The sequence below is a fragment of the Dendropsophus ebraccatus genome, chromosome 7 (genome assembly GCF_027789765.1).
Source record: "Dendropsophus ebraccatus isolate aDenEbr1 chromosome 7, aDenEbr1.pat, whole genome shotgun sequence".
NCBI classification, from domain to species: Eukaryota; Metazoa; Chordata; class Amphibia; order Anura; family Hylidae; genus Dendropsophus; species Dendropsophus ebraccatus.
Window position 1 is genome coordinate 25,279,757 of NC_091460.1, and position 27,384 is coordinate 25,307,140.

The following is a 27,384-nucleotide window of genomic DNA, read 5'->3' on the forward strand; positions in this document are numbered from 1 at the left end:
CAAATAAATTACTATTATAACAGAGGTTAATATTGAACCAATTCTGAGTTCCTTAACTACACACCCCTCATAAATGTATTTATATGCATTTGTCTCGATAAACTACTTTTTGTATTTAACTCCGGTCTCACCAGTATTATATAACATTTCGGGAAGAAAATGCAGCCTAAAATGCCAAGACTTGAAGATATTATAGCAAATATTTCTACAAGAACTGTATTCTTCCCAGTAACACTCATATAGGCCGGGATAAAAGCCACCCAGACACTGCACACAACCAGCATGCTGAATGTTATGTTTTTAGCTTCATTAAAACTATCTGGTAAATTTCTGGCCAAGAAAGCAACAATGAAACTAACAGCAGCGAGTAGTCCCATATAGCCCAGGAGTATGGAGAAGGCCAACATTGACCCTTCATTACACTGGAATATGATCTTGTCTTGATATAAGTGACTGTTCTGTTCTGGGAATGGAGGAGATGTTGATAACCAGATGATACTAAGTAACACTTGAAGAAATGAACAGAAGAAGACGACACAGTTTATCAGTTTCACACCGATAAATTTGTTCCAGGAACTTCCCGGTTTGGTGGCTTTGAAGGCCATGTAGACCATGATGGTTTTAGCCAGAATAGAAGAGATGGCTACTGAGAAGATGATCCCAAATGAAGTCTGGCGGAGCATACAGGTGACATGTGTAGGGCGACCCAGGAACAAGAATACACAGAGGAAACTCAACATGATGGAGACAAGGAGGATGAAGCTCAGGGTTTGGTTATTGGCTTTGACCACTGGAGTGTCTTGAAATAGAATGAAGATGCCCAAGATTGTAGATGTTATGATAAAAAATAAGACCGATACTAAGGAAATTATTAGAACTGCTGTGTCATTTTTGAAGGACAAAAATTCTGTAGGCTTTGGCATACATTCATTCCGGTCATTTGGCCACTGATCTTCTGGACACTTGTAGCATGATACGCTATCTACAAAGACAAAAAACAAACAGTAAAATGAAAAGGGTTTTTCACTACGGAACTTTATAATTGGGGCAGTAACAATATTTACACATTATCAAAGTTCATGTCCGTCGAAGCAACACACCAATCATGAATATGGTTGTTCTCCCCATTCTTATGATAGGTGACCAAATGAACTATTATTCTTATAGTTATAAAAATAACATAAACAATGAAACACTGATATGTTACCCAAAAACAGACCACAAAATTATCCTACACCGGACCAGAATCATTCAGATCCCATAACAGACTCTTAAAATTATCTTGGATTAAAAGCAGCTATCTGAAGGTACAAGCGGTTTGGGGGGTCAGATTGCGGCTACAGAGTTAAAGTTTTCCAACCTAAAATTATCCCATATGTTATTAATAAGAAAAAAAAGAACGTCTGGAATGCTGCTACTTCAAAATAAATTTACACAACCAAAAGATGCTATGTCTCCCCATTGTATTGTTGGTCACATGACACCGGTCAGTAAAGTTTTATAAAGTTCTGGTCATGTCACATTCATTACACAGTCCCATTACACATTACAAGCTGGGCTTGGGATTGCTCAACTGGATGTTTTGTAAGGCTGAATGTTTATTATTTTTGGCTGGACTAGAGGAAGAATACCGACATGTGCTATGCAGTTCTCTTCAGCTTAGCCTAATGTGCCTGCGTCTCTGCTCTAGTGTTGGTAATAAAGTGTCTACTTGATGGGAATCTTTTGAAGCCAAGCCTCCTCCATGCATTTTTTTTCTCTGCAGTAATGTATTTATATAAGCTGTTTAGGGATGAAGCTACTCGAGAGAAAGAGAGCCTTTTAGGCTAAAGCCTTTATTACATGGGGCAATCTCCGGGAGCTAGTGGGCACCGACAGCATGTGGGCAAGTGCGGGGGGCCACGAGAAGCTGAGGGTGGGGCTCGCCAGATAATCCTTAGATCAGTGGTGGGGAACCTCCGGCCCGCGGGCCGCATCCGGCCCCTAAGACCTCCTATTGCAGCCCATGGCTCTCCTGTGATGTGCTCTGGTGGGGAACGAGCAGGCATACACATCATCCTCTGTGACAGCTGCCAGACTGCAGGAGTAGACAGGCACAGACTTGGAGAGAGAGGAGGACCTGGGCAGCGTGGGAGCGGAGGAAAGATGAGTGGGATGTTTATTTATTTTTTTTGGGGGGGGGATAGACACTGGGTGCTAAGTATACTACCAGGAACATGACATGGGCAGTGGCGCCGCAATGATGAGGCGACCTAAGTCGTCTGCCTCAGGCGGCGCCACCAGCTGTCTTCATGGGGGCGGCATTCAGTGGCAGATTATAATATGGCGGTTCGGGCGGCCGCCCACATTGTAATCCGCCACTGATTGTACCATGTACTGGAGCCCCCCCACCCCGCGCGCCCGGACAGCATCTGTAATGAGATGCTGGGAGCTGGGGAGACTGTATTCATAAGCGCCACGCTGTAATGAAGCAGCCGCGCGGTGCTGTTACTACAGCGCGGCGCTTATGAATACAGTCTCCCCAGCTCCCAGCATCTCATTACAGATGCTGTCCGGGCGTGGGGGGGGGGGGCTCCAGTACATGCATTCCACGTCTGTGATCCGTCAGGAATGCAGCCTTAGTCCCCCGGCTGATGTGCGGCTGCCGGGGGTGTCCCATCCTGTCCCCGGCAGCACGCGCATCAGAGAGCTCCCCATGCGCAGGAAGTCACAGCCACAGGCGCACGGGGATGATGCGCTCTCTGATGCGCGTGCTGCCGGGGACAGGACGGCAGCCGCACCTCAGCCGGGACCAGACCAGAGAGGCTCCTCTGTGCTGCTGGGACCTCTCCTATAGGATTAGCCCCCTCCTCTCCTGACATCCTCTGTGCTGCTGGGACCTCTCCTATAGGATTAGCCCCCTCCTCTCCTGACATCCTCTGTGCTGCTGGGACCTCTCCTATAAGATTAGCCCCCTCCTCTCCTGACATCCTCTGTGCTGCTGGAACCTCTTCTATAAGATCAGCCCTCTCCTCTCCTGACATCCTCTGTGCAGCAAGGGACCAAACATTATGTTTATTGGGGAAAGCAGTGGGGGGGGGGGCAGCAGTGGATTATAATGTGGGCGGATTGACGGGGGGGGGGGGGGCGTCATTCTATAGTTCACCTCGGGCAGCAGTAGCTGTGTAGCGGTGTGCTGCCGCCACTCCTGTTACACAAGGTGATGGCAGCAGATTGTTGCTCTCCACGTCATTTGTCTTTCAACATGTTAAAAGGCAATAAAAGACGACGATGAGCCATGATCGTTTATTCCTTTTATTACACAAAGCGATTATCAGCCGTAAAGGCCAATAATCAGCCAACACAGCCAATAATCACTTTGTAAAATGGGTCCTTAAGAAGGCTGGCTGTGACGTCTTTTCTCAGCCGCAAAAATTGGATAGCAAGTGGCAAACAATGCTAAGGGTCCAGAGTGGGAAGGAGCAGCAAAATAGAGCAACAAAGCTCTATTACAAAGCCCCATACAGCCAAATTGTCTGCCCCCCCCGCCACTAACGAAAACTATGGAACGTATCTTTGACTCAGGGCTGGCCTTTGGGGGGTGCAACCTGTGTGGTTGGCACAGGGCACATCACTCATTCACCTCGGGCAGCAGAGAGGCTAGAATCACCCCTGGACATGGGGGTTAGCTAGACTGCCAGGGCATCACTGGGGGTTAGCTATAACTACCAGGGGCATCACAGGGGGTTAACTATGACTAGCAGGGGCATCACTGGGGGATAACTATAACTACCAGGGGCATCACAGGGGGTTAACTATGACTAGCAGGGGAATCACTGGGGGATAACTATAACTACCAGGGGCCTCACAGGGGGTTAACTATGACTACCAGGGCATCGCAGTGGGTTAACTATGACTAGCAGGGGCATAACAGGGGGTTAACTATGACTACCAGGGCATCACAGTGGTTTAACTATGACTAGCAGGGGCATCACAGTCGGTTAACTATGACTAGCAGGGACATCACTGGGGGGTTTACTACAGCTACCAGGGGCATCACTGGGGGTTAACTCTGGCTACCGGACATCGCTAAGGATACACATTAGGTAAAAGAGGGTTAACTACAATAGCAGGGGCACTAGGGGAACAATACTTTGCTTTGCCCCAGGTGCTGCGCAACCACGCTACCCCGCTGCCACACACAGTATGACATTAAGTGCGGCCCTCGAATGATTTTATTAATGCCCGAATGGCCCTCAACACGGAAAAGGTTCCCCACCCCTGCTTTAGATCATCCAGGGAGCCCATAGGGGATAGTAGCGGTGTGCTGCCGCCACTCCTGTTACACAAGGTGATGGCAGCAGATTGTTGCTCTCCACGTCATTTGTCTTTCAACATGTTAAAAGGCAATAAAAGACGACGATGAGCCATGATCGTTTATTCCTTTTATTACACAAAGCGATTATCAGCCGTAAAGGCCAATAATCAGCCAACACAGCCAATAATCACTTTGTAAAATGGGTCCTTAAGAAGGCTGGCTGTGACGTCTTTTCTCAGCCGCAAAAATTGGATAGCAAGTGGCAAACAATGCTAAGGGTCCAGAGTGGGAAGGAGCAGCAAAATAGAGCAACAAAGCTCTATTACAAAGCCCCATACAGCCAAATTGTCTGCCCCCCCCCCGCCACTAACGAAAACTATGGAACGTATCTTTGACTCAGGGCTGGCCTTTGGGGGGTGCAACCTGTGTGGTTGGCACAGGGCACATCACTCCAGGCTAGCTGGGGCGGGGATGCACCGGCAAACAAACAGCACACTTAACCAGGGGTGATTCTAGCCTCTCTGCTGCCCGAGGCGAACTATAGAATGACGCCCCCCCCCCCCCCCGTCAATCCGCCCACATTATAATCCACTACTGCCCCCTCTCCCCCCTCCCTTATAGATGGTCCCCCTCTCCCCCCTCCCTTATAGATGGTCCCCCTCTTTCCCCTCCCTTATAGATGGTCCCCCTCTTCCCCCCTTATAGATGGTCCCCCTCTTCCCCCCCCCTTATAGTTGGTCCCCCTCTTCCCTCTCTCCCCCCCTTATAGATGGTCCCCCTCTCCCCCCCCTTATAGATGGTCCCCCTCATCCCCCCCCCCCTTATAGATGGTCCCCCTCTTCCCTCTCTCCCCCTCCCTTATAGATGGTCCCCTCTCCCTTATAGATGGTCCCCCTCCCCCCCTTATAGATGGTCCCCCTCTCCCCCTCCCTTATAGATGCCCCCTTATAGATGGTCCCCCTCTTTCCCCCTCCCTTATAGATGGTCCCCCTCTCCCCCTTATACATGGTCCCCCTCTTCCCCCCCCTTATAGACGGTCCCCCTCCCGCCCCTCCCTTATAGATGGTCCCCCCCTTATAGATGGTCCCCCTCTTTCCCCCCTCCCTTATAGATGGCCCCCCCCTTATAGATGGTCCCCCTCTTTCCCCCCTCCCTTATAGATGCCCCCCCCCTATAGATGGTCCCCCTCTTCCCTCTCCCCCTCCCTTATAGATGATCCCCCCCCCTTATAGATCGTCCCCCTCTTTCCCCCCTCCCTTATAGATCGTCCCCCTCTTTCCCCCCTCCCTTATAGATGGCCCCCTTCCCCCCCTACCTTATAGATGGTCCCCCTCTCCCCCCCCCCCCCTGCACAGCAGATAAAACAAAAACAAAAAACAGCACACAACTCACCTGCCCTCCGTTCCCCCGTCGAGCCTCTCTGGTCTGGTCCCGGCTGATGTGCGGCTGCCCGGGGTGTCCCGTCCTGTCCCCGGCAGCGCGCGCATCACAGAGCTCCCCGTGCGCCTGTGCCTGTGACTTCCGGCGCACGGGGAGCTCTCTGATGCGCGCGCTGCCGGGGACAGGACGGGACACCCCGGGCAGCCGCACATCAGCCGGGGGACTAAGGCTGCATTCCCACGTTCCGTGATCCTGATGGATCACGGACGTGGAATGCATGTACTGGAGCCCCCCCGCCCCCGGGAAGTATCTGTAATGAGATGCTGTGAGCGGGGGAGACTGTATTCATAAGCCCCGCGCTGTAGTATCAGCACCGCGCGGCTGATTTAGTACAGCGCGGCGCTTATGAATACAGTCTCCCCCGCTCACAGCATCTCATTACAGATACTGCCCGGGGGCGGGGGGGCTCCAGTACATGGTACAGTCAGGGCCGTTTTAATACATTGGTGGGCCCAGTGCACAGCCCTCAAGAGTGGGCCCCCCCTTACCTTTCTGCACATTGTATAATGTACTGAATTTGCCCCCACACTGTATCAAGAGCCCCAATACATACAGTAGTTACCTTATAACACTATTTCCACCATTCAGTGATTACATATTACATAAAAACTGCACTAAACAAAACAGAAAGATATCACCAATGATACCATTACATAATACCGCCACATCATGACCCCTATCAGTACAAGCCTATAACAGAGTGAAGTTACATCCAGTGACTCACCGGAGGCGTCTTCTCCGATCAGAGTCTGTCACCTTTTCTTTTTCTCTCCATCCAGCGTGGGCCACCTTGAAGTCTTCTCCTGGCTGTGAATCTTCTCTCCAGAATCTGCCAGACAAATATTTTAGGCTCCAACACATACAGTAGTTAGGTCCCTTATACCCCTATACAGTAGTTACACCCCTCTGTACTCCTACATAGTTACACCCCTCTGTGCCTCCATAGTTTTAAGGTGTCCCTGTAGTATATAGACCCTCATGTGCTCCTCCAGTTATATACAGCCCTCCTGTGCGCTCCCCCATTAGTATATAGCCCCCCTGTGCACTCTCCCCAGTAGTATATAGCCCCCTGTGCTCACCCACAATAGTATATAGCCCCCCTGTGCTCTCCCCCAATAGTATATAGCCCCCCTATGCTCTCCCACAATAGTATATAGCCCCCCTGTGCTCTCCCACAATAGTATATAGCCCCCCTGTGCTCTCCCACAATAGTATATAGCCCCCTGTGCTCTCCCCCAATAGTATATAGCCCCCCTGTGCTCTCCCACAATAGTATATAGCCCCCCTGTGCTCTCCCACAATAGTATATAGCCCCCCTGTGCTCCCCCTCAATAGTATATAGCCCCCCTGTGCTCTCCATAATATATAGCCCCCTGTGCTCTCCCCCATAGTATATAGACCCCTGTGCTCCCCAATAGTATATAGCTCCCCTGTGCTCCCCAATAGTATATAGCCCCTGTGCTCCCCAATAGTATATAGCTAACCTGTGCTCCCCAATAGTATATAACCCCCTGTGCTCCCCCATAGTATATAGCCCCCTGTGCTCCCCCATAGTATATAGCCCCCTGTGCTCCCCAGTAGTATATAGCCCCCTGTGCTCCCCATAGTATATAGCCCCCTGTGCTTCCCAATAGTATATAGCTCCCCTGTGCTCCCCAATAGTATATAGCTCCCCTGTGCTCCCCCATAGTGTATAGCCCCCTGTGCTCCCCCATAGTATATAGCCCCCTGTGCTCCCCCATAGTATATAGCTCCCCTGTGCTCCCCCATAGTATATAGCCCCCTGTGCTCCCCCATAGTATATAGCCCCCTGTGCTCCACCATAGTATATAGCCCCCTGTGCTCCACAATAGTATATAGCCCCCGTTCTCCCCCATAGTATATAGCCCCCTGTGCTCCCCAATAGTATATAGCCCCCGTTCTCCCCCATAGTATATAGCCCCCCTGTGCTCCCCAATAGTATATAGCCCCCGTTCTCCCCCATAGTATATAGCCCCCCTGTGCTCCCCAATAGTATATAGCCCCCGTTCTCCCCCATAGTATATAGCCCCCTGTTCTCCCCCATAGTATATAGCCCCCTGTGCTCCCCATAGTATATAGCTCCCCTGTGCTCCCCCATAGTATATAGCTCCCCTGTGCTCCCCCATAGTATATAGCCCCCTGTGCTCCCCAATAGTATATAGCCCCCGTTCTCCCCCATAGTATATAGCCCCCCTGTGCTCCCCAATAGTATATAGCCCCCGTTCTCCCCCATAGTATATAGCCCCCGTTCTCCCCCATAGTATATAGCCCCCTGTTCTCCCCCATAGTATATAGCTCCCCTGTGCTCCCCAATAGTATATAGCCCCCTGTGCTCCCCCATAGTATATAGCTCCCCTGTGCTCCCCAATAGTATATAGCCCCCGTTCTCCCCCATAGTATATAGCCCCCTGTTCTCCCCCATAGTATATAGCCCCCTGTGCTCCCCAATAGTATATAGCCCCCTGTGCCCCCCCCCCCCCCGTAGTATATAGCTCCCCCTCCCATATAACATTGAAAAAAACAAACACTGTTACTCACCTGGGTCCACGCGTTCCTCTTCTCTTCCCTCCTGTGGCCGCACTTCCTCCGGTCACAAGAGGCTGCACTCCCCTTACTCTCGCGCCGACGCTCCAGTGACGTCGGGCGCTAGAGGGAGAGCGCGGCCTCTTGTGACCGCAGGAAGTGCGGCCACAAGAGTGAGTGACTGACAGGGAGGGAGCCAATGGCTCTCTCTCTGTCAGTGTTGCTGCTGCTGCAGCGCTGAAGCGCCGCAGCAGCAGCGGACGGGGGTAGCGGCGGACGGGGGGGCCCTGCAGGGGGCGCCATGGAGGGGTAAGTAGATTACCCATCCATGGCGCTCCCCCCTGACAGGCTGGTGGCCGGAGCCCTGTGCGACCGCACTGGTCGCACATAGCAACGGCCGGCCTGCTCGGGGGGGCCCCTTTAACCAGGGGGCCCGGTGCACGTGCACCATGTGCCCTCTGGTTAAAGCGGCCCTGTGTACAGTCAGTGGCGGATTATAATGTGGGCGGCCGCCCGAACCGCTCATATTATAATCTGCCACTGAATGCCGCCCCCATGATGACAGCTGGTGGCGCCGCCTGAGGCAGACGATTCAGGTCGCCTCATGATTGCGGCGCCCCTGCACTTAACATACAAATTGAAATTAGATGTGCTGTCTGCTGCTGCTGTGCAACTACAACACCCAGCATGCCTGGTCAGCCGCTGCTTTGCAACTACAACCCCCAGCATGCCTGGTCAGCCGCTGCTGATATATATATATATATATATATATATATATATGGATGTAGTATACACATATATATGCTGGATATAGTATACACATACCATACAGCCTGGATATAATATACAGATACCATACAGCATCACCCCTCCAGACTCCATGTCCACAGAAATCAACACACACACACACACACATCCTCTTTAATATGACCCGTGGATAGAACGGTTCCCGTGTACAGCGCCGTTCTATCCACGGGTACCGTGCTAGGTCTGAAGCACAGGAGGCGGCCCGGCTTGCCCCAGTGGGCGGAATCCCCCACCCCCCTATGACGCGGCTCCATTGATTATAATGGAGCCCCGTCATAGAGGGGAGGGAATTCCCTCCCACTGGGGCAAGCCGGCCCGCCTCCTGTGCTTCAGACGCATTGTTGCATTGGTCAAGCACAGCAGAGCCGAGTTGTCAGTTACATTGGTCAGGCACAGCAGAGCCGAGTTGTCGGTTACATTGGTCAGGCACAGCAGAGCTGAGTTGTCGGTCACATTGGTCAGGCACAGCAGAGTTGTCAGTTACATTGGTTAGGCACAGCAGAGCCGAGTTGTCGGTTACATTGGTCAGGCCCAGCAGAGCCCAGTTGTCGGTTACATTGGTCAGGCACAGCAGAGCCGAGTTGTCGGTTACATTGGTCAGGCACAGCAGAGCCGAGTTGTCAGTACGGTAGGGACTGGTTCAGCAGTAGCAGATTTATATACTATCCCAGGATGGGGGCACACACACTCTCTCTCTCTCTCTCTCTCTCTCTCTCTCTCTCTCACACACACACACACACACACTCTCTCTCTTTCTCTCTCTCTCTCTCTCTCTCTCACACACTCACTCACTCTCACACACTGAATTCAGTGAATTCCGGCCGCAGAAAGACCTGTCAGTTCACACAGTGAAGCGAGCGGCTCCAGCCACTTGCTTCACTGTGCGCTATGGGAAGCTCTGATGCTGGCACACACTGATGCGCCCACATCAGAGCTGTGCGGCCGGACAGATCATCCGTCCAGTACTTAAGTGCCGGCCAGGATGATCCGTGCAGAGACCAGCCGTTACGTGATCTGGCAGGGGTCACGGAACGGCCGGTCTCTTATGTAGTGTGAACATAGCCTTAAAGCGTATAAATGCGGAATTAAAGCGAATTATTATCAAACAATTAACAATGATTTTAAGGTCCCATCCAAATCAACAATCAACAGCACACAAATTATTTTTCAATCGTTGCCTGCAATTACACAGGACAATTATCGTTTAAATTTGAACAATATATTGATTTTCTGCACAATAATCGCCCCGTGTAATACAGCCCTTACATTCAATAAAAGATATTTACAATTTAAACCTTTGTAGAGTATATGATCATTTCATAATTTACGAATATGATTTCTTACATTTAATTTAAGTGTAATTCCTTTTATTTGGATATAGAAGTAGGAACAATAATATCTTAGAAGTCCAAGTAGAAAAACTGTTAAGATTTTTGTTTAGGTCATTTTACCTGTTCCATTGGTTATCTCTCCCTCCGAGCACTTCAAGCAGTCAAAGCAGCATTTATGTATTCCCAGCTTTAAAGTTCTTTTGTAACCTGGAGGACACTGATCAGAGCAGGTAGAGACTGGGATCTGTTACAATCAGAGTGGAAGATATGATGGAAAAATGTTTTAAGTGCATTAATAAATCACTTAAAAAATTCTATAAAACACTGTATGAACTGAATTTTGGTTAGACAACAAAAATCACAAGCAAGTTCCATGCAATAAACAAAAAAACTGCAAATCCTAAATGTAATTATGAAGAGAAACTTTATTAAAGAAGTACTAGGGAGAAAACAAAATGTTAGCAGAAACGTATACAGATTTGTAAATTACTTTAAAAAAAAAAAAAAAAAACAGCCTTCCAGTACTTATCAGCTAATGTATGTCCTGTATTCTTTCCAGTCTGACACAGCGCTCTCTGCTGCCACCTCTGTCCATGTCAGTAACTGTCCAGAGTAGAAGATGTTTTCTATGGCGATTTGCTACCGCTCTTTAAAGTTCCTGACATGGTCAGAGGTGGCAGCAGAGAGCACTGTGTAAGACTGGAAAGAATACACCACTTCCTGCAGGACATACAGCAGCTGATAAGTACTGGGAGACTGTCATTTAAAAATCTGTATAACTTTCTGAAATCAGTTAAATTAAAAAAAAAATTTTTTCCTCCAAAACACGTAGTATACATAAGCAAGGACATGGACCACAATACTGTAAAACTCATTAAATCAGGTGTATGTCATTGTTTCATTGTTGTTGTGGTTATTGTTATTATTAGTAGTATTATTATTAATAGCAATTATTATTATTATTATTATTATTAATAAAAGCAATTATTATTATTATTTCTCGTTTTTCTTTTTTTCTTTCTTGTTGTAATTGTTTTTAACAATTAAAACAAGAATTGTCTGTCAAACTTATTTTAGACTTGGTCCCACATTTGATTGACCTCATGCAGAGCAGCATCAACCCTCTCGGGTAAGCCAATAAGCAGCCATGCACAGCGTATCCCTGCTTACTGTACAGGAGCTAAGATTACTTTCAAAATGATAGGCGTAACTGCACCATCCCGATCATAAAGAATGTTGTTATTTATTGAAAACTTAAAAAAAAAATTACTTCTGAATTTTTCCAGAATACATTGCTATTATTGATCAGCAACTGATCTCCTTCTGGAGCTGATGTGTTGAAATGTCCAACAACTCTGACAAACAATCTTTGTTCAACGATTGTTAAGGATGTAATAGAGAGAAGACAATTCTCCTTTCTCATTAAAATTGATGTCTTTTCCGAGAGGATCTCTGAAATGAATTCTTCTCAGGTACTAGGAGAAGGAACAATATACAGTGTTATACAATAACTACAGTTTAGGTAATAATATAGCAATTCTATTGTTACTACGATGCGTTCAATCAATGATTCTATACTATAGCTTAGATACGTAGGGTTTCCATACCATAAGCCAGCTATGCCTCATTGATTTTCTCACCTGGAGACTAGGACGGTATAGTAGCATACACCAATGACTTAAAGCCCTGATACACAAAGCGGTTACCGGATGTATTTGGCTAATTAATAGGACTGATTACGGCTGATAATCGCTTCATGTTATAGAAGGCAATGATCATCTGGCATGCACAATGTCGGCTGATTGTTGTCTTTTAAGGACGGGAGACTGGAGTCCTAATCACAGAGCGTGATTGGGGCTGAGACTCCAGCCCGAGACCCCATACACAAGCTGACTGGCGGTAGCAGCCACCAGTCATTTAACATCAATATAGCACACCTCTGCCTATTGGCCGGGGCCAGTGAAGCAAGCAAGAGAGCTGCCGCAAGACCAAGGAACGCCTTTGCTGGCGCACCCCCATCGACTGGCCCACTGGTCACTATGGATGCTGTCGACGTACGCCCCGCAACAGTTGCCACGGATGTCGTCAGCACTTGCGTACCCTCCAGCTTCGGCAGCCACGGGAGGCCAGCCGTACGCTCCGATGGCGCCAAGAGCAGAGCATGACACATTGTCCCTGACAGCTTTTAGCAGCCTTCTGAAATCTACATCAGGACCATGGGAACCAGAACATATAAGACCTACTACGTGTATCCTAGGAGTAGAGTGATATGCATGAGGACCAAAGGGCTTCAAGGTAAGCCTTGAATCTGGTCACCTTTACCCCTACCTACTGTGGCGGTATCACATGAAGCACCGCCTCTTGTCTGTCTTTTTCTTTCCCTAATTATAGGCCCAGGATAGGATGACTGTGATGTCATCCATGACAACAGACTTCCACCTCCCGCGGTGCACAGGCAGTAAGACAGATTGCCTGGGAGCACAGACAGGAAAGTCTCTGACAGGTTTTATGTGAAATGGTCATAAAGATTAATCTATTTGGAGAATGCTAAGTGTTGGCTAAAAGAGCGTGAATAATTTGGAATTGAATCTTTTTGTGTAATGACGTATCTCTAATAACTTAATGGTCAAAAACGTTTGATCAAACACTGTAAATGTCAGATGAGGTGGAGTTAAAGTCTTTACTTCTCACTAAACCACACATTCCATAGGCGATTTATTACCTTTCGCATGAGTATTTGAGTTTCTTTGTATTTTTTCATGGAATATTTGGACATATATAATTGCATGTCGTGTACAGAATGGGCCATGGCATAGACAGACTTATACACTAGATAAGTTACTCCAAAACTCTTAATATTATATGAACTGTCACCCAGTTCTCCCAACCTAATTGTCCTGTTACGTTCATGAAGTTGAGGCAAATGCAAATGCAAAAGTTTATTAATAAATGGATCTGAGGTTAAACAACGAAAAAAATAGGCTAAGATGTACTTCACTAATATGTCACATGGGCGACTTATTGGGCTGATATCCCGAAGGAAAGTTTTCAGTTGTGGTATTTTGTTAGTTGGGGTTGAAAATATTAAACTTCCATGAAACGCTGGCTTTTTAAATGTAGGTTCAATCATGTGAGCGATCCAACCCGCCGGTACAATGAGGGTCTTCTCATGAGCTTTATTGAATTCGGCTTCAAAAAAATATAAAACAGGAAGAGAAAATTTTCCACAAATTACAACAACTTGAGAAGTTGACTTGTTGAGGATCCTTTTGTTTTCTTTATTTTCATTACATCTTTTTCTTTCTCATCGTAAATTTTAATAATATACTCAACACAGATACCACAAATACCCGCCATTGTCTTTAGCTCGTAGCTCTGCTTCTCCCCCACATCATCATCAGATGTAATAACACCGATCCACGTCCAGTTATAATGTCTGAGTAACTGAACAATTGCCTGGAGTTGGGTTCGGTAATTCGGAAGTCCTTGGAATTCTCCCAACCTAATAGTCCTGTTACATTCATGAAGTTGAGGCAAATGCAAATGCAAAAGTTTATTAATAAATGGATCTGAGGTTAAACAACGAAACTTACGTAGTGTGAACATAGCCTAAGAAGTTACAGGCCCACTTACATTCACTATGTATTGCCACCAGTCACTTGAAAATTTTCCATTGTTAATGAAGAGGAGTCCTAAATGAACCTAGACAATCCTGATGACAAACTTGTTGTATCAAGTGAACTGTCATTCAGTTGTAACATGTTTGGTGAATATTATGTAAGTATAATAAACATGAGGGGTAAATCCTTTTTTATCCCTCAAGGGGGTATTCCGCCCATGGAGTCCTAAAAGACAAAACATTCCAAAGCCCCCTGGTTTTTATCTCCGCTCCCCAACTGCTTGAGCCTCCATTTATCCGTTCAACATTTTTGTAAAGCAGGGACTATATTGCAGATGGAGCTGGATGGCAAACTACATCTCCCAGCATGCTACGGGAAGAAGTGCTTGCAGCAGGCGAGGAGCAGGTGCAAGCAACAGCCAGGGGGAAGAGGCACAGGCAGCAGCCGGGGGAGGGGTGTGGGCAGCAACCGGGGGAGGCGTGTGGGCAGCAACCGGGGGAGGCGTGTGGGCAGCAGCCAGGGGAGCGGTATGGGTAGCAGCTGAGGAAAGAAGCGCAAGCAGCAGCCAGGGGAAAGGTGCAGACAGCAGTTAGGGGAGAGGTGAATGCAGCAGATAGGGGAGAGGTGCCGGCAGCAGCCAGGGGAGAGGTGAGGCAGCAGTCAGGGGAGAGGTGCCAGACACTGGGAGGGGAGAGGTGTGGGGAGAGGTGCAAACAGTAGCCAGGGGAGAGACGCAGGCAGCAGTCAAGGGAGAGGTGTGGGCAGCAGCTGGGGCACAGTTCCTGACCAGAAATGGGACTACAACCCTGGGACCAGGGAAAGAGCACAGTCGCTGGACCAGCTCTCCTCTGTGTCTACAGTGGGCCAGGTTAGCAGCGGTAACCCAGCCCACCACTGACATCAGTGGTCTGTATTAGTCTGTGGCCCAAGTTAGAGCTTATAACTTGGCCCATAGCAAAGACAGAAGACACATGATGCCCACCTCGAATGGGAGGGAGGAGACAGAGAAAAGAGCGAGAGATGGAATGGAAGCTCTGCAGATGCTTTTTCCTGTTGGGAAGGGGTGACTTACATACAAATACACAGGAACGGAACAGAGGCCATTATTGCAACACATTAGATAAATCTCTACATTGCTGCATACGATTAAATAATAAAAAAATAGTTTTGAGCGGAATACCCCTTTAATGATTCAGCTGATTTCCGTTTTTGCATTTTCATGTTTTTATAACCATAAAAACCACACTTCGGCACCACACTTATATGTGTGCATTTATGTGACTTTTTGATCACTTTTTTTTTATTTTTATTCAAGATGATTAACCCTTTGAGGACCAAGCCCAAAATGACCCAGTGGACCGAGCAAATTTTGATTTTTGTGTTTTTGTTTTTTTCCTCCTCCCCTTTCTAAGAGCTCTAGCACTTTCAGTTTTCTGTTTACAGGGACATGTAAGGGCTTGTTTTTTACAAGAGTAGCTGTACTTTGTAATGGCATCTTTCATTTAACCATAACATTTATGACAGAACCCTAAAATTATTATTTATGAAGATATAAATTGGTTAAATCGTAAAAAAAGAATCCAATATGGTAACTTTTAGGGGGTTCCTGTGTCTACATAATATATGGTAAAAGCGACATGGTACCATTATTCTTTAGGTCAGCCCGAACATAACCATATGCAGGTTACACAGATTCTCTAATGTTATATATTTTTTTGTATGAAATCCTTTTTTTTTGTTAACTAATTATTAATAAAATGGGCCTATTGTGATGTTTGAGCAGATTGCCATCGGACCGCACGGAGGCAGGTGAGAGACCTCTTGCAGTCCATTACAACGATCGGGACTCCCGCAGTCACACTTCGGTAAGTGACAGGGGACTCCCCCTGTCACTTACACTTAAACGGTGCAGTCGCGCAGCGATCGCAGCATTTAAGGGGTTATTGACACTCTGCAGCACAATCGCTGCAGCCTGTCATTAACGGTGAGGGCCGGGCTGCTCACTGCAGCTCGTTCCCACCTCCTATGAAGCGCACAGACTTCCATAATGTACCGATACGTCCTTGGTCGTCTAGGGGTTAAAAAAAAATTATGGAATTTGATAATTTTGGTATTTACACCATTAAGTGTGCCTGATCAGGAATATTATACTTTAATAGTTCAGACAATTCTGCTGGCTAAAATATTAAATTGTTTATGCAAATCAATGCAATACCTTTATAATGCATTGATCAATTATATCAGCACCTGATTGCTACAGCCTAGCAGCTATAGGCCAGCAGAGACCTGAGGCTGTCATAAAAACAGATCAGTTCCCTGCAATTGCATGTTCACAAGTGTCTATGGAGTTCACAATCTAATTTCCTTTAGAGACAATGCTGTACAATTCACGTTGTAGATTTTTTATTTTTATTTTTTTTAACTCATTGCAACACATTGACAATTGCTCAGAAACACTCCATAGATCAAATATGGATGTCAAAACTTTCCAAAAAGCTCTACAAATCACTTTCCAATTTGAGGCTTATTTTGATTGTAAATACAGAAGTTTTTTTTGTTAGTTTGTTTTTCAGCTTAAAAATACATGGTATGAACATTGGCTAAGGGCCCTAGTACTTGAAGCGATAATTGGCTGAATTGGCCCGATGTGGCTGATTATCACTCAATGTAATAGAGATAATGATCAGCCGATTAAACTATCTTTGGCTGATCTAAAATCATCGCCCCCCCCCCCTTCCCCCCGACCGCGCATTGCTCCATGTAATAGTGATGCGCAGCCAGTGGCTGACGATCCTGCAGACAGTATACATTACCTGTCTATGCTCCAGGGCTCCTCCTGCGGTCTGCTTGTTCCCGGGTCCCAAGCGCTGCAGCTTCAGAGCAGCCCGTCTGAGCTGACTGGCCGCTGCAGTCCCTGCCAGTGATTGGCTGAGCCGCCTGTCAGCTCAGACAGGCCTCTCTAAAGCTGCAGTGTGTGGGACCCAGGAAGAAGCAGATCGCAGGAGGAGCCCAGAAGCATGGACAGGTAATATACAGTATACTGTTTAAGCAAGGGCTACAAGGACATCGGTAACAATGTCCGTGTAGCCCTTGCTAAACAAATATTGGGCCATGTAATAGGCCCAGTAAATGAATGCCCATCTAGCAGTAGTACAGTATTGATTGGGCCCCAATCAGCCTTTGAAATAGAACCCTAAGAGTTACACTATTGCTATTGTGATGTCCCACTGTTAAGTGCCTTAAGCTAATGTTGTAAAGTTATCACTCCAGGTTAAGTGGTGATGAAGATAGTATTCTATGGTTTAACCACTAGGTGTCAGAGTTATTTGTCAGTCTTGTTGTTCCATGCACAGCTGAAGTTAGGGAAGGGTTAATTTTACTGCACCAGCACTCATACACACCAAGCGCACACCTTAGGTTATTTTTCCCTTTCTGTGGGTGGCAGTACCGATAGTCCGGGTGGGTCAATTGCCACTCTGGACTACCATGACAAGAGACCAAGGGACCCATCACAACCTGGCAGGTCACCAACCATTTTGGAGATCACAGCCAGCCATAACACAAAGCAGGCATCACCATCACACCTGGACTAGCACTGACATCACAACACTTACATCTTTGGCTGAGCTGTCCAGACCACCCGCCACAACAGGTGTTACTGGTCTATACACCCTTCACAAAAGCCTGTACTCTAAGTAAAAGTGGTAATAAAGGTGTACCTAAGTTTTGCCACTAGATGTTGCTATTATTTGTATATGTACTTGTATATTGCAAAGCTATAGTGAACAAAGGGTTATTTGTTGGTAATCTGTGCACCAATAGGAGATTTTTTCTGTTCTCCACCTATCTCTATTTTCCTTTCTTTCTCTGCACTTTCTTCTCCATCACTCACAGGGGGTATTACACACCCTGTAGGAAGTTGTCACATGGGGAGAGGAAGTACACGCCCAACCTTAGTCAGTCCAGAGTAGTCTAGTCTGGTGTGTGGTAGTGGACAGAGGTATGGGAGACCCAAAAACTCTTTTCTTCTGCACAGAAACACTTAGCCTTGTTATGCAGAGATAAACTACTCAGGAGATGACAAGTCAGGGATCACTCCAACCCACGCCGTGAACATTTCTAACAGTGCAGGACAGTATCATGAAACAAGAGGAACTGATCTGGATAGAGCAAATGTGCTACAAGCCTGCATACCCTATCTCGCAGCGCAGGTGTAACCAGGTAAACTTGGACACCTTGCCCAACTCAGGTAACAAGGTCTGGGGCTTGTGTCACCCTAGGAGGATGGGTCTACCGACACTGTAGGGCAACAGGTCTTCTATTTTCAAGTATACTTCAATATTCTACTTCTTCTTTTTCTAACGTTCCGTCAAAGCACTCTCAATACAAACTCACTCTACTTCTTGGCACGCAATCACGTCAGCACAGCTCTTCTGCTCCAAAATCTCTTAACGTAGATTGTGTCAAGTCAAGTCAAAAGTCTATTACAAGCTACTGTATTAAGTATTCCCAAAGTAAAGATTTTATTTATTGTAACAGGACTCAGTGATTATTGTTTTGGCACTGACACAGTAGTTACACCATCTCCCCTTTCTGTGGGTGGTGGTACCGATAGTCCGGATGGGTCATAACTCCACCCCGGACGACCGTGATAATAGCCCAAGGGACCCCGTCACAGCCCAGCAGGTCACCGACCACAGGGGAAAGGGTATAGCCAGCCACCTTTAAATAAAAGCAGGTGTGCCCCCACACCTGTGTGCCCAACCGGCGCTGTCGTCATGACAACCTACCATCCGGCTGAGCTATACTCCGACCAACCGCAACAGTAGTGGCGTCACACAATACCATCTGGCAAGTGACCGGTCATCCATAGGGCTACACCACAACACCATATGGTGGAGCACAACTACCAAAGCAGAACACCAAACTATTATTTGGAGTACTGTATGTGAGTAAACCCAAAAAAATACAGGGAGAACCTACCAACACCATGCAAATGTTGCTTAGTTCTGAACTAGGGACCTAAGAGCTGCAAAGTCATAGTGCTGTAGTAATATGTCATCTGTAAAAATCCAAAAATAGTTAACCCCTTAACGACCAATGACGGATTTATTTGTCATGGCGCCGCTAAGGGGGTATTGAAAGGGCTGACAACTAGTCATGAGTGAACTTGCCGAACATTTAGTGCTGTCTGAACTTGAACACTCATCAGTTGACTCTTGGTGGATGGAGAAGATGAATGCAGCCCTAGGGAGTCCTATAAGCTGAGTCCTTTGTTGATGCTTTGCCTTGGCCTTCAGCAGCCTGTAGCAATCGAGTGCAGAGAAAAACAATCAATGCTGTACATATTTACAAAAAGGTGGTTAGGAAGGACACCAATGAGCTGGGACATCTCTCTGACAACTAATTGGTTCAACACAAACCCAGGGACAGGAGGTATTTGATACCATTGGTGGGGGAGAAAGGACGGTAGGAGTATGTTTTAAAACTTTTTTTTTTTATTTATTTTTTATATACCATCACCTTGAGTATATCACCTTAAGGATATGTCTGTATTTGGGTCTCTAATGATAACGAGCAAGTTTCCAAACTGCAGAACACTGTGTAACAATGCTGCCCACTGAGCCACCATATTGTAGTAATATCGCTTACCTGTGAATATCCAAAAATACTTAATATCTGTGCCACATTTAAGGATATATCTGGATTGAGATCTCCAATAACACCGACCAAGTTTCCAAACTTTGTGCAAAAGTAATTGGGAATAGGGTCACTGGGACCAGAGAGAATCTGCAGAACTCCGTCTATAGCCCTGTTCACACTGTTACAAGAGTCATACACATGGTATCCCAGGGTCGTATTTGGTAAAATATCCGGGTTCTTGTTAATCTCATCAATGGCAAAAATAAAGGCCATGATATATCTGTAGAAACGAGGTAGAGGCCTGTAAAAAGTTAAAAAGCCATTAACACCAAAAGCTAATGTTGTCTTCAGACAAACCCTTCATAGGACTATAAAAAAACACCTTGTACATAGGATTTTACAAGGTAACCAGTGTCATAAGGCAAGAGTATACTGGTGTTGGCTGAGTATACGCTATTGTATACTACTTTTAATAAAGTCCTTGGTGGAAAGGCAGTGGTATGGCCAGAGGGAGGAAGTGAGCCACAACAGGCTCTCGGCACCACGATTTTTAGAGGGTCATAACAGGCTCTCACCCACAATTTTTAGAGGGTCACAACTGACTCTTATCCACAATTATAATGAGAGTCACAACTGGTTCTTATCCAAAATTATAATCAGGTTCACAACCTCCTTTTATTCACAATTTTAATCAGGGTCACAACCGCACCTTATTTACTATTATATTCAGGGTCACAACCTCCTCTTACCCACAATTATAATCAAGTTCACAACTGCCACTTATTCACAATTATAATCAGGGTCACAACTGCCTCTGACCCACAATTATAATCAGGTTCACAACTGTCCCTTATTCACAATTATAATCAGGGTTACAGCTTCCTCTTACCCACAATTCAAATCAGGGTCCCAACTGCCACTTATTCACAATTATAATCAGAGTCACAACCGCCTCTTACCCACAATTAAAATCAGGATCACAGCCGCCTCTTACCCACAATTATAATCAGGATCCCAACCTCCTCTTACCCACAATTATAATCAAGTTTACAACCGCCTTTTATTCACATTTTTTATCAGGGTCACAACCGCACCTTATTTACTATTATATTCAGGGTCACAACCCCTTCTTACTCACAATTATAATCAGGGTCCCATGCGCCTCTTATTCACAATTATAATTAGGGTCACAACCTCCTCTTACCCACAATTATAATCAAGTTCACAACTGCCACTTATTCACAATTATAATCAGGGTCACAACTGCCTCTTACCCACAATTAAAATCAGGATCACAACCTCCTCTTACCCACAATTATAAGTTCACAACTGCCTTTTATTCACATTTTTAATCAGGGTCACATCCACCTCTTATTCACAATTATCATCAGGAACCCAACCACCTCTAATTCACAATTATAATCAGGGTCACAACTGCCTCTTATTTACAGCTATAATCAGGGTCCCAGCCACCTCTAATTTACAACTATAATCAGCTTTACAGCTGTCTCTTACCCACAATTATATTATATTATATAAGAGAGCACAAAAATTGTATGAGAGAACATAAAGGTTCTCTGGTTTGGAGTCACACAGCTCTTCTGTAGTGTTATACTGATAGGTGCAGAGATAGTATCCCCAAAAATAAAAAATAAAAAGATTCCTACAACTTCCTACAAAACGTAAAAGCCATATGAACCTCTACGAAAGCCTCTGCTTGAGTCCTAAGTGTAAAGCTAGACTCCGTTTTGTTTTTATAAATTATAATCACACGTCTAAAATATACACAACCCACAACCCACAACCCTGTCGCAATAAGATGGCAAAATATTCACTATACGTTTCAAAAATCTTGTGTAGTAACTGACAGTGAATATCCCTCCGATGATCAGGTCTCCGTCCTGCACATATTTGGCACTGAATACACTGGTTTTCCTCATAAACCACTGTGGACTGGGGCTTATTTTTTGGCATTGAGATGGGGAAATGATAGAGAGACACAATATCGCAATAAAGAGAGAGTCACCCATCTTTCTGGGATTATAAAGTAAAATCTTCAATGAAAAGATCAGACGCAGATCCGGTCCCAGTCTGGGTGCAGCTGATCCTATGTGCGGGGTGCAGTCTTATATACACGTGGCACAGACAGATTCTCTTGTTGTGTAGCTTTACTTTTGGCTTTTCCCAAGTGGAAAAAAATGTATGTTCATAGTTTCTTTTCCAGTCCAATTATATTTTCTTATATCTTTGTTTTTTCCCTTGTTGTTTTTGTTACAGATGAGTCCTTGCTTGCTTTTCCTCCTGTCTTGGCCCATGTGTGTGTTGTAGGATGACCACCACTGGTATTCTGTTGGAAGCTGTTTATTCTATATGTGACTATCAGTGATGATCAAATCCCCCTAAATATATAGGGGGAGTCTTTTTTTTTTTTTTTCATTTTTTTCAAATGATCAAAATCATCTCCGATAGTTCAGCCCTATAGTCACTGCATGTGTAAGGAAATAAGTGGTAATGCACAGCAAAATCACTGACTACCAGGGGCCAGACAGTATGCAGCTATGCACATGGCATTACGTTTTACTGTTAAGGAGCCGAGACACCTCTCAAATGACAGGAGTCCCTGTTCTGTATGCAGTTTCTGTGGCTCCATGGAAACTACCTACTAAGCAGTGAAGTATAATCTCTATACCTCACCAGTTGGTCTAGTGTATTAAAGTTAAAGAGCCAATAATTTGCAACTCAGAGATGCACGTGCGAATATCCACACACTGTGGCTTTGTTGTCATAACGCTTTCATGTTTTATTCTTTTTCTAAAAATGAGTATACCTTGAACATAAAACACTGTTATACTATGTACAATGTATCTGGTGTACTAATAAAAATATATTTTGAACCTAAAATGTTTGGACAAATAAATGAGATAGTAATAAGTCCATTACATTTACACTAAGAGGTGGCCCTCCCCCTGCTTTCCTGAAAGCTGCTTTTCATGTAACTTTTCTGACTGATGGTCATAAGTTTGTGCTTAGTGCTATTATACCATGGAAACTCGGCTCTAATGCCAGACACACGTTGTATACCTCATTGTTCAATAGCCTATGCACAGAGTGCCTGATTCCACCAATGGAGTGTAAGTAGCAATGCTTATAGTCCCACTGCTTACCTTGAGATTGCAATGATTAGTTGGGCCAGACAAGTACCTGGTCTAGTGAATGTAAGGTGAGCAGCAGGTATACAATGTATGCCTCTCAGTTAGTATAAAGTCAGGGACTCCTGAACAATTTTACTGAAATTGTAATGATGAATCATTGAGTAAGACGAGCTCTAGGGAGCAGCTCTGCAAAATATGTCTATATGAACTCGAGCCCATTCAGCCCAAGGGCTAATGCCTTTGTAGAAGGGGCGTGCACTCCACTGGGGTGTGAATGGCCTTCCAACTCCCAACAGACATCAGTCACCTCTCCTAGCTATCTGGCAATGAAAGTTTAGATACCTATTCCATACTTCATTTTAATAGGATTATAGGTATGGCTCTTCAGAGGCTAAACCCTGCAGCTCACTTACAGGCCCCAATCCTTCCTACTAGGAAAACCTTAACTAAAGGAGCACCCCACCAACGCTGATAGATCTGGGTCCTGATAATATGTGGGCTCAAGTTTTATCTCCATTTTTTTTTTTAGCAACAACTAGTGGAGGACGTAAAGGGTTACTATTCTCTTGTTTGTCACCAGAATCTGTAGATCAGTCGGATTCTTGTTTTCTTCTCTTCTATCACCTCTTCTTTTGTTTCTTCTGTTGCACTCTTCACCCACTCACAGCGCATTTCACATGCTGGGAGGAAGTAAGTCACATGGGTGGAGGAGGAGCAAAGGTCTTTTCATGTTTGACATTGTGGAGGAAGGACACATGCCAGATAGCTCTCCACAGTGGTCCTATCTGGGCCCTGAAGTTCAGTCTCAGCTAGCACCCCGCATGGCAACTTTCCTACAAGTAACGCTACAAAGCACTATGCAGTATTAAAACCTCTTAGGAGAGGACAAGCCAGAGACAACCTTAACCCACGCCGAGGACAAGGAGAATTTACAATGCAGGACAGTATCAACTAAAGCCAAAGAGCTAATCTAGATAGAGCAAAGTTGCCATAAGCCTAGGAATTCTATCTCACAGCGCGGGTTTCAGCAGGGAACCCTCCGCATTCCGCTCATCCCAGGTAACAAGGTCTGGGGCCTTTGTCACCCATTTGGAAGGTTCAGCCAAGTCTAGTGGGCATAAGGTGGTGTGAAGACTAATTCAAGGTCAATACATGGGCACAGGTGTTCTTATTCTTCTTCTAAGTATTCTACCTCATCCTCCAACATCCCCGCAGAGCACTGTACTACATGGGTTGAGCCTCTCATGGCATCCTCCTCTCTGCTACTCTGTTTCTTCATACTACTCAGCCCTACCCAGTCAACATGACTATATCCTACACTGCACTTTATTACAGATCTGTTCGCTAAATTGCCAAGTATTTATTTGCAACTATTGTCAAGTGTGTTGTCAAGTGCTTTATCCAGAGAAACCTCATATCATTGACTCTGTATTACCTGCTGCACATTTGCAAAAAGTAAACCGGCTTAACTACATTTAAGACACTGTGATTTCCCGCAGTCCACCTACAGAGCACACACCGCAACCTTGGGACACTTTCCCTTTCTGTGGGTGGTGGTTCCGATAGTCCGGGAGGGTCATTACACCACTCTGGCTATCCGTGATCACTCTATCCCAAGGGACCCAGTAGCAACCCTGCAGGACACTGACCATAGGGGAAAAGGGTGCAACCAGCCTCATAAAATAAAAGCAGACGTGTCATTACACCTGTGTGCCCACCTGGCACTGGTGTCATGAATTAACACCTTGAGGTCCGGCTGTGTCTCGGCCAACCACCACAGAGGTGGCGTCACACCTCAACATCTGGCAGGTAACCGGCCGCTCCTCCGATGTGGCATCACCCCGGGGGTTACCACCACAAAAGCACCTGCACTTGTAGTGAGTGGTATCAAATGTATGACAGGAAGTTGATGGACCTAACTGCTTATATTGATAAATAAAGATGCATTCAGAAAGTCTTCAGAACCTTTCAGTTTTGTTTGTTTTTCACATGGTCTCATGTGAAGGAGCCGACATCTGATCATGGAGAGGAAATGAGGATGACGGGTAATGGTCACAGCAGGTGCGGGAGGCAAATGTGATGGCACCGGCTTTCGATTATAGGAGAGAGATATATGGATAGGTAATGGTGACAGAAGATAAGGGTGAGAGAGCTGGCATCTGATTACTGGTGGGAAGGCTGGGGCAGTGATGCAGGAGGGAGGTGACAGGCTCCTGACACAGCTTTGGAACAATGTCATCTCTGTGTATATTGGGGAGGAGATGGGTAATGGTGACAACGGCTGCATAAAGGGAGGGAGATGGTATCTGATGACCATGGAGGGGGGACTAGGTAATGGGAGGGAGTTGTAGCAGGCACTGTGATACTGTTTAGATTATGCAGATGAGAATGATGGGAAACTGTTTTTTATTTAAAAAAAAAAAACTAAAAGGTCTGAATATGGTTTATAACAATGACTTACATACATGCTGCAAAAACAAACACATTCAGATCTATGGAGCCTCACACCTCACACGGAGCCTGGTCACAATAGAGATGCTACATGCTGCCACATCATGGCCACCTACAGGAGTTTATTGCAAATCTAAAATCTGTTAAAATGGTCTAAAATGCATGATAAATGTGAGAAAGATCACATGCACCACGGATCACGATTATTATTTACGTCTATAATTATAAAAACTACAGACATATTTTCTCCTCAAAAAATGTTTGTGAACATACCCTGAAAGTGTTTGGAAGGATGACTTATAGGGGTGGTGTTGTGGAGAAAACTAGGCCTATAGTGATTTTAGTGATGTACCATCAGGTACATCCTCTTTCATTTGACCCACCGATAGAACAGCGCCATCACAGGGAAGCCGGTGCCGCGGTCCATTTTTCGATCCGCGGCCTAGTTCCCATGTACGGCACCGTTCTATGCACGGCTGGTGCTCAAGCACTGGAGGCCGGCCGGCCCGCCCCCAGTGGGAGGGAATTCTCTCCCCTCTATGATGCAGCTCCTCTAGAATAAATGGAGGCACGTCATAGAGGGGAGGGAATTCCCTCCCTCTGGGGACGGGCCGGCCAGCCTCCAGTGCTTGAGCAACGGCCCTGTACCCGTGCATAGAATGGCGCTGTACAAGGGAATACATACAGGCTTCCCCATGACAGCCCCGTTCTAATGGTGGGTCAAATTAAAGAGGATGTACCTAATGGTACATCCTCTTTAAGTTATTTTAAATGAAAAGTAATCTAAATGTACAAGCATTTCCTAAAATGTCCTATTTGAGGGCTATAGACTCACTAATCCCCTCATGTGCTGTATGGTTTCTTAACCTGTCCCACTTGGTAACAGCCTGCCAGGCATGCACTTTCCTTGGACACTTATGTTCAGTTCAATCCCAGTCACATGATCTGTCCCATTAGTACTAGCAGTAAGTTCACATCACATGCAGCAAGGGGGATTATGGGAAAGTGTCTGCACTGTTGCATGGCAACCGCAGGGTCGCAGTTCAGAAAGGAAACCTCTAGCAACCAATCAGATTCCACTTCTCATTCCTCACAGATTCTTTGGAAAATAAAAGGTGGAATCTGATTGGTTGCTAGGGGCAACTGAGCCAGTTTCACTTTACATCATGTTTCATAAATCTCCCCCTTCATAACCTTATTGCACGTACAGACCACCTACTTTTGGACCACCCTGCTAATGGGCCAGTTCCCACTGAGCAAGATCGTTGGTGGAGATTTCCGCCACGGAATCCCGCCATGCTTAGTGTGCTGCTGTAAGTGAATGGAGAGGGCGCGCGCTCGTCTGCTGCCGCCGCTCTCCGCTCAGAGAACTGACTAATTCTGCCACGGAATTCCGACGATCTTGCTCAGTGTGAACTGGCCCTATAAGTGTGTGTGTGTTACACATCTGATTTTACCTTCTTTGCTTCGTAACACCATTCCTTTAACAATAAGGTTAAGTTCATATACACGGCAAAATAATAGCTAAATACAGCTGTCATTTTGAGTGAAACCATTGCGTGAATAAATGCAAAAAAAATCTGTATCTTGTAAAAACAGATAAAAAATAATGGGCACGCTCATTATGTGGACAGTCAGAATCAATTATGGACTTTATTTTTTACCAGGTATAGGCATTTAATTTCCCCAGGAGGCAACATGACAAGTTTAAATGGTTTTCGGGGGCCAGACACGGGGAGGGGGGTTAATCTCTGTACTTTTCCATCAACTTCCTTCCATTTTTCCTACCTATAGGGTCCCTTATAGTAGTTCTGCTGTTTGGTGTCATGCACAGTAAAGTGAGTTGGTATGTAGGTTGCCCCGCATGTAGGATTCTCCATATAGTAATAATATCCCCTTATATGACCCCCCTATATAGTAATAATAGTAATGTCCCCTGCTGTACCCCCATATAGTATTAATGCCGCTGCTATGCCCTTCATATAATGATCCCATGTTGTTAACAGGCCCCTACCCACAGTAATAATGCCCCTGTTGTATAAAGTCCTCCCAAAGTAATAATGCCCCTGTTGTGTAAAGTCCCCTCACAGTAATAATGC

At 45.9% G+C, this 27,384-nt stretch overlaps 1 protein-coding gene across 1 annotated transcript; it reads right to left on the reverse strand.

Moving 5' to 3' along the window:
• Nucleotides 1-26,203, reverse strand: LOC138796684 (vomeronasal type-2 receptor 26-like). The gene is made up of 3 exons (XM_069976318.1): nucleotides 26,121-26,203; nucleotides 10,540-10,663; nucleotides 1-982 (listed from the first exon to the last, which is right to left on the reverse strand). Exons 1-3 carry the CDS (start codon nucleotides 26,130-26,132, stop codon nucleotides 57-59), a joined length of 1,062 nt encoding a protein of 353 aa, XP_069832419.1. The 5' UTR covers nucleotides 26,133-26,203; the 3' UTR covers nucleotides 1-56.
• Nucleotides 26,204-27,384: the final 1,181 nt, after the last annotated feature.

What these genes read in the sequence shown, in the direction of transcription:
- LOC138796684 (XM_069976318.1), bottom strand. An exon ending in AGAGATAACCAATGGAACAG is followed by an intron (nt 983 to 10,539) that starts GTAAAATGACCT and finishes TTGTCTTTGTAG; the next exon opens with ATAGCGTATCATGCTACAAG.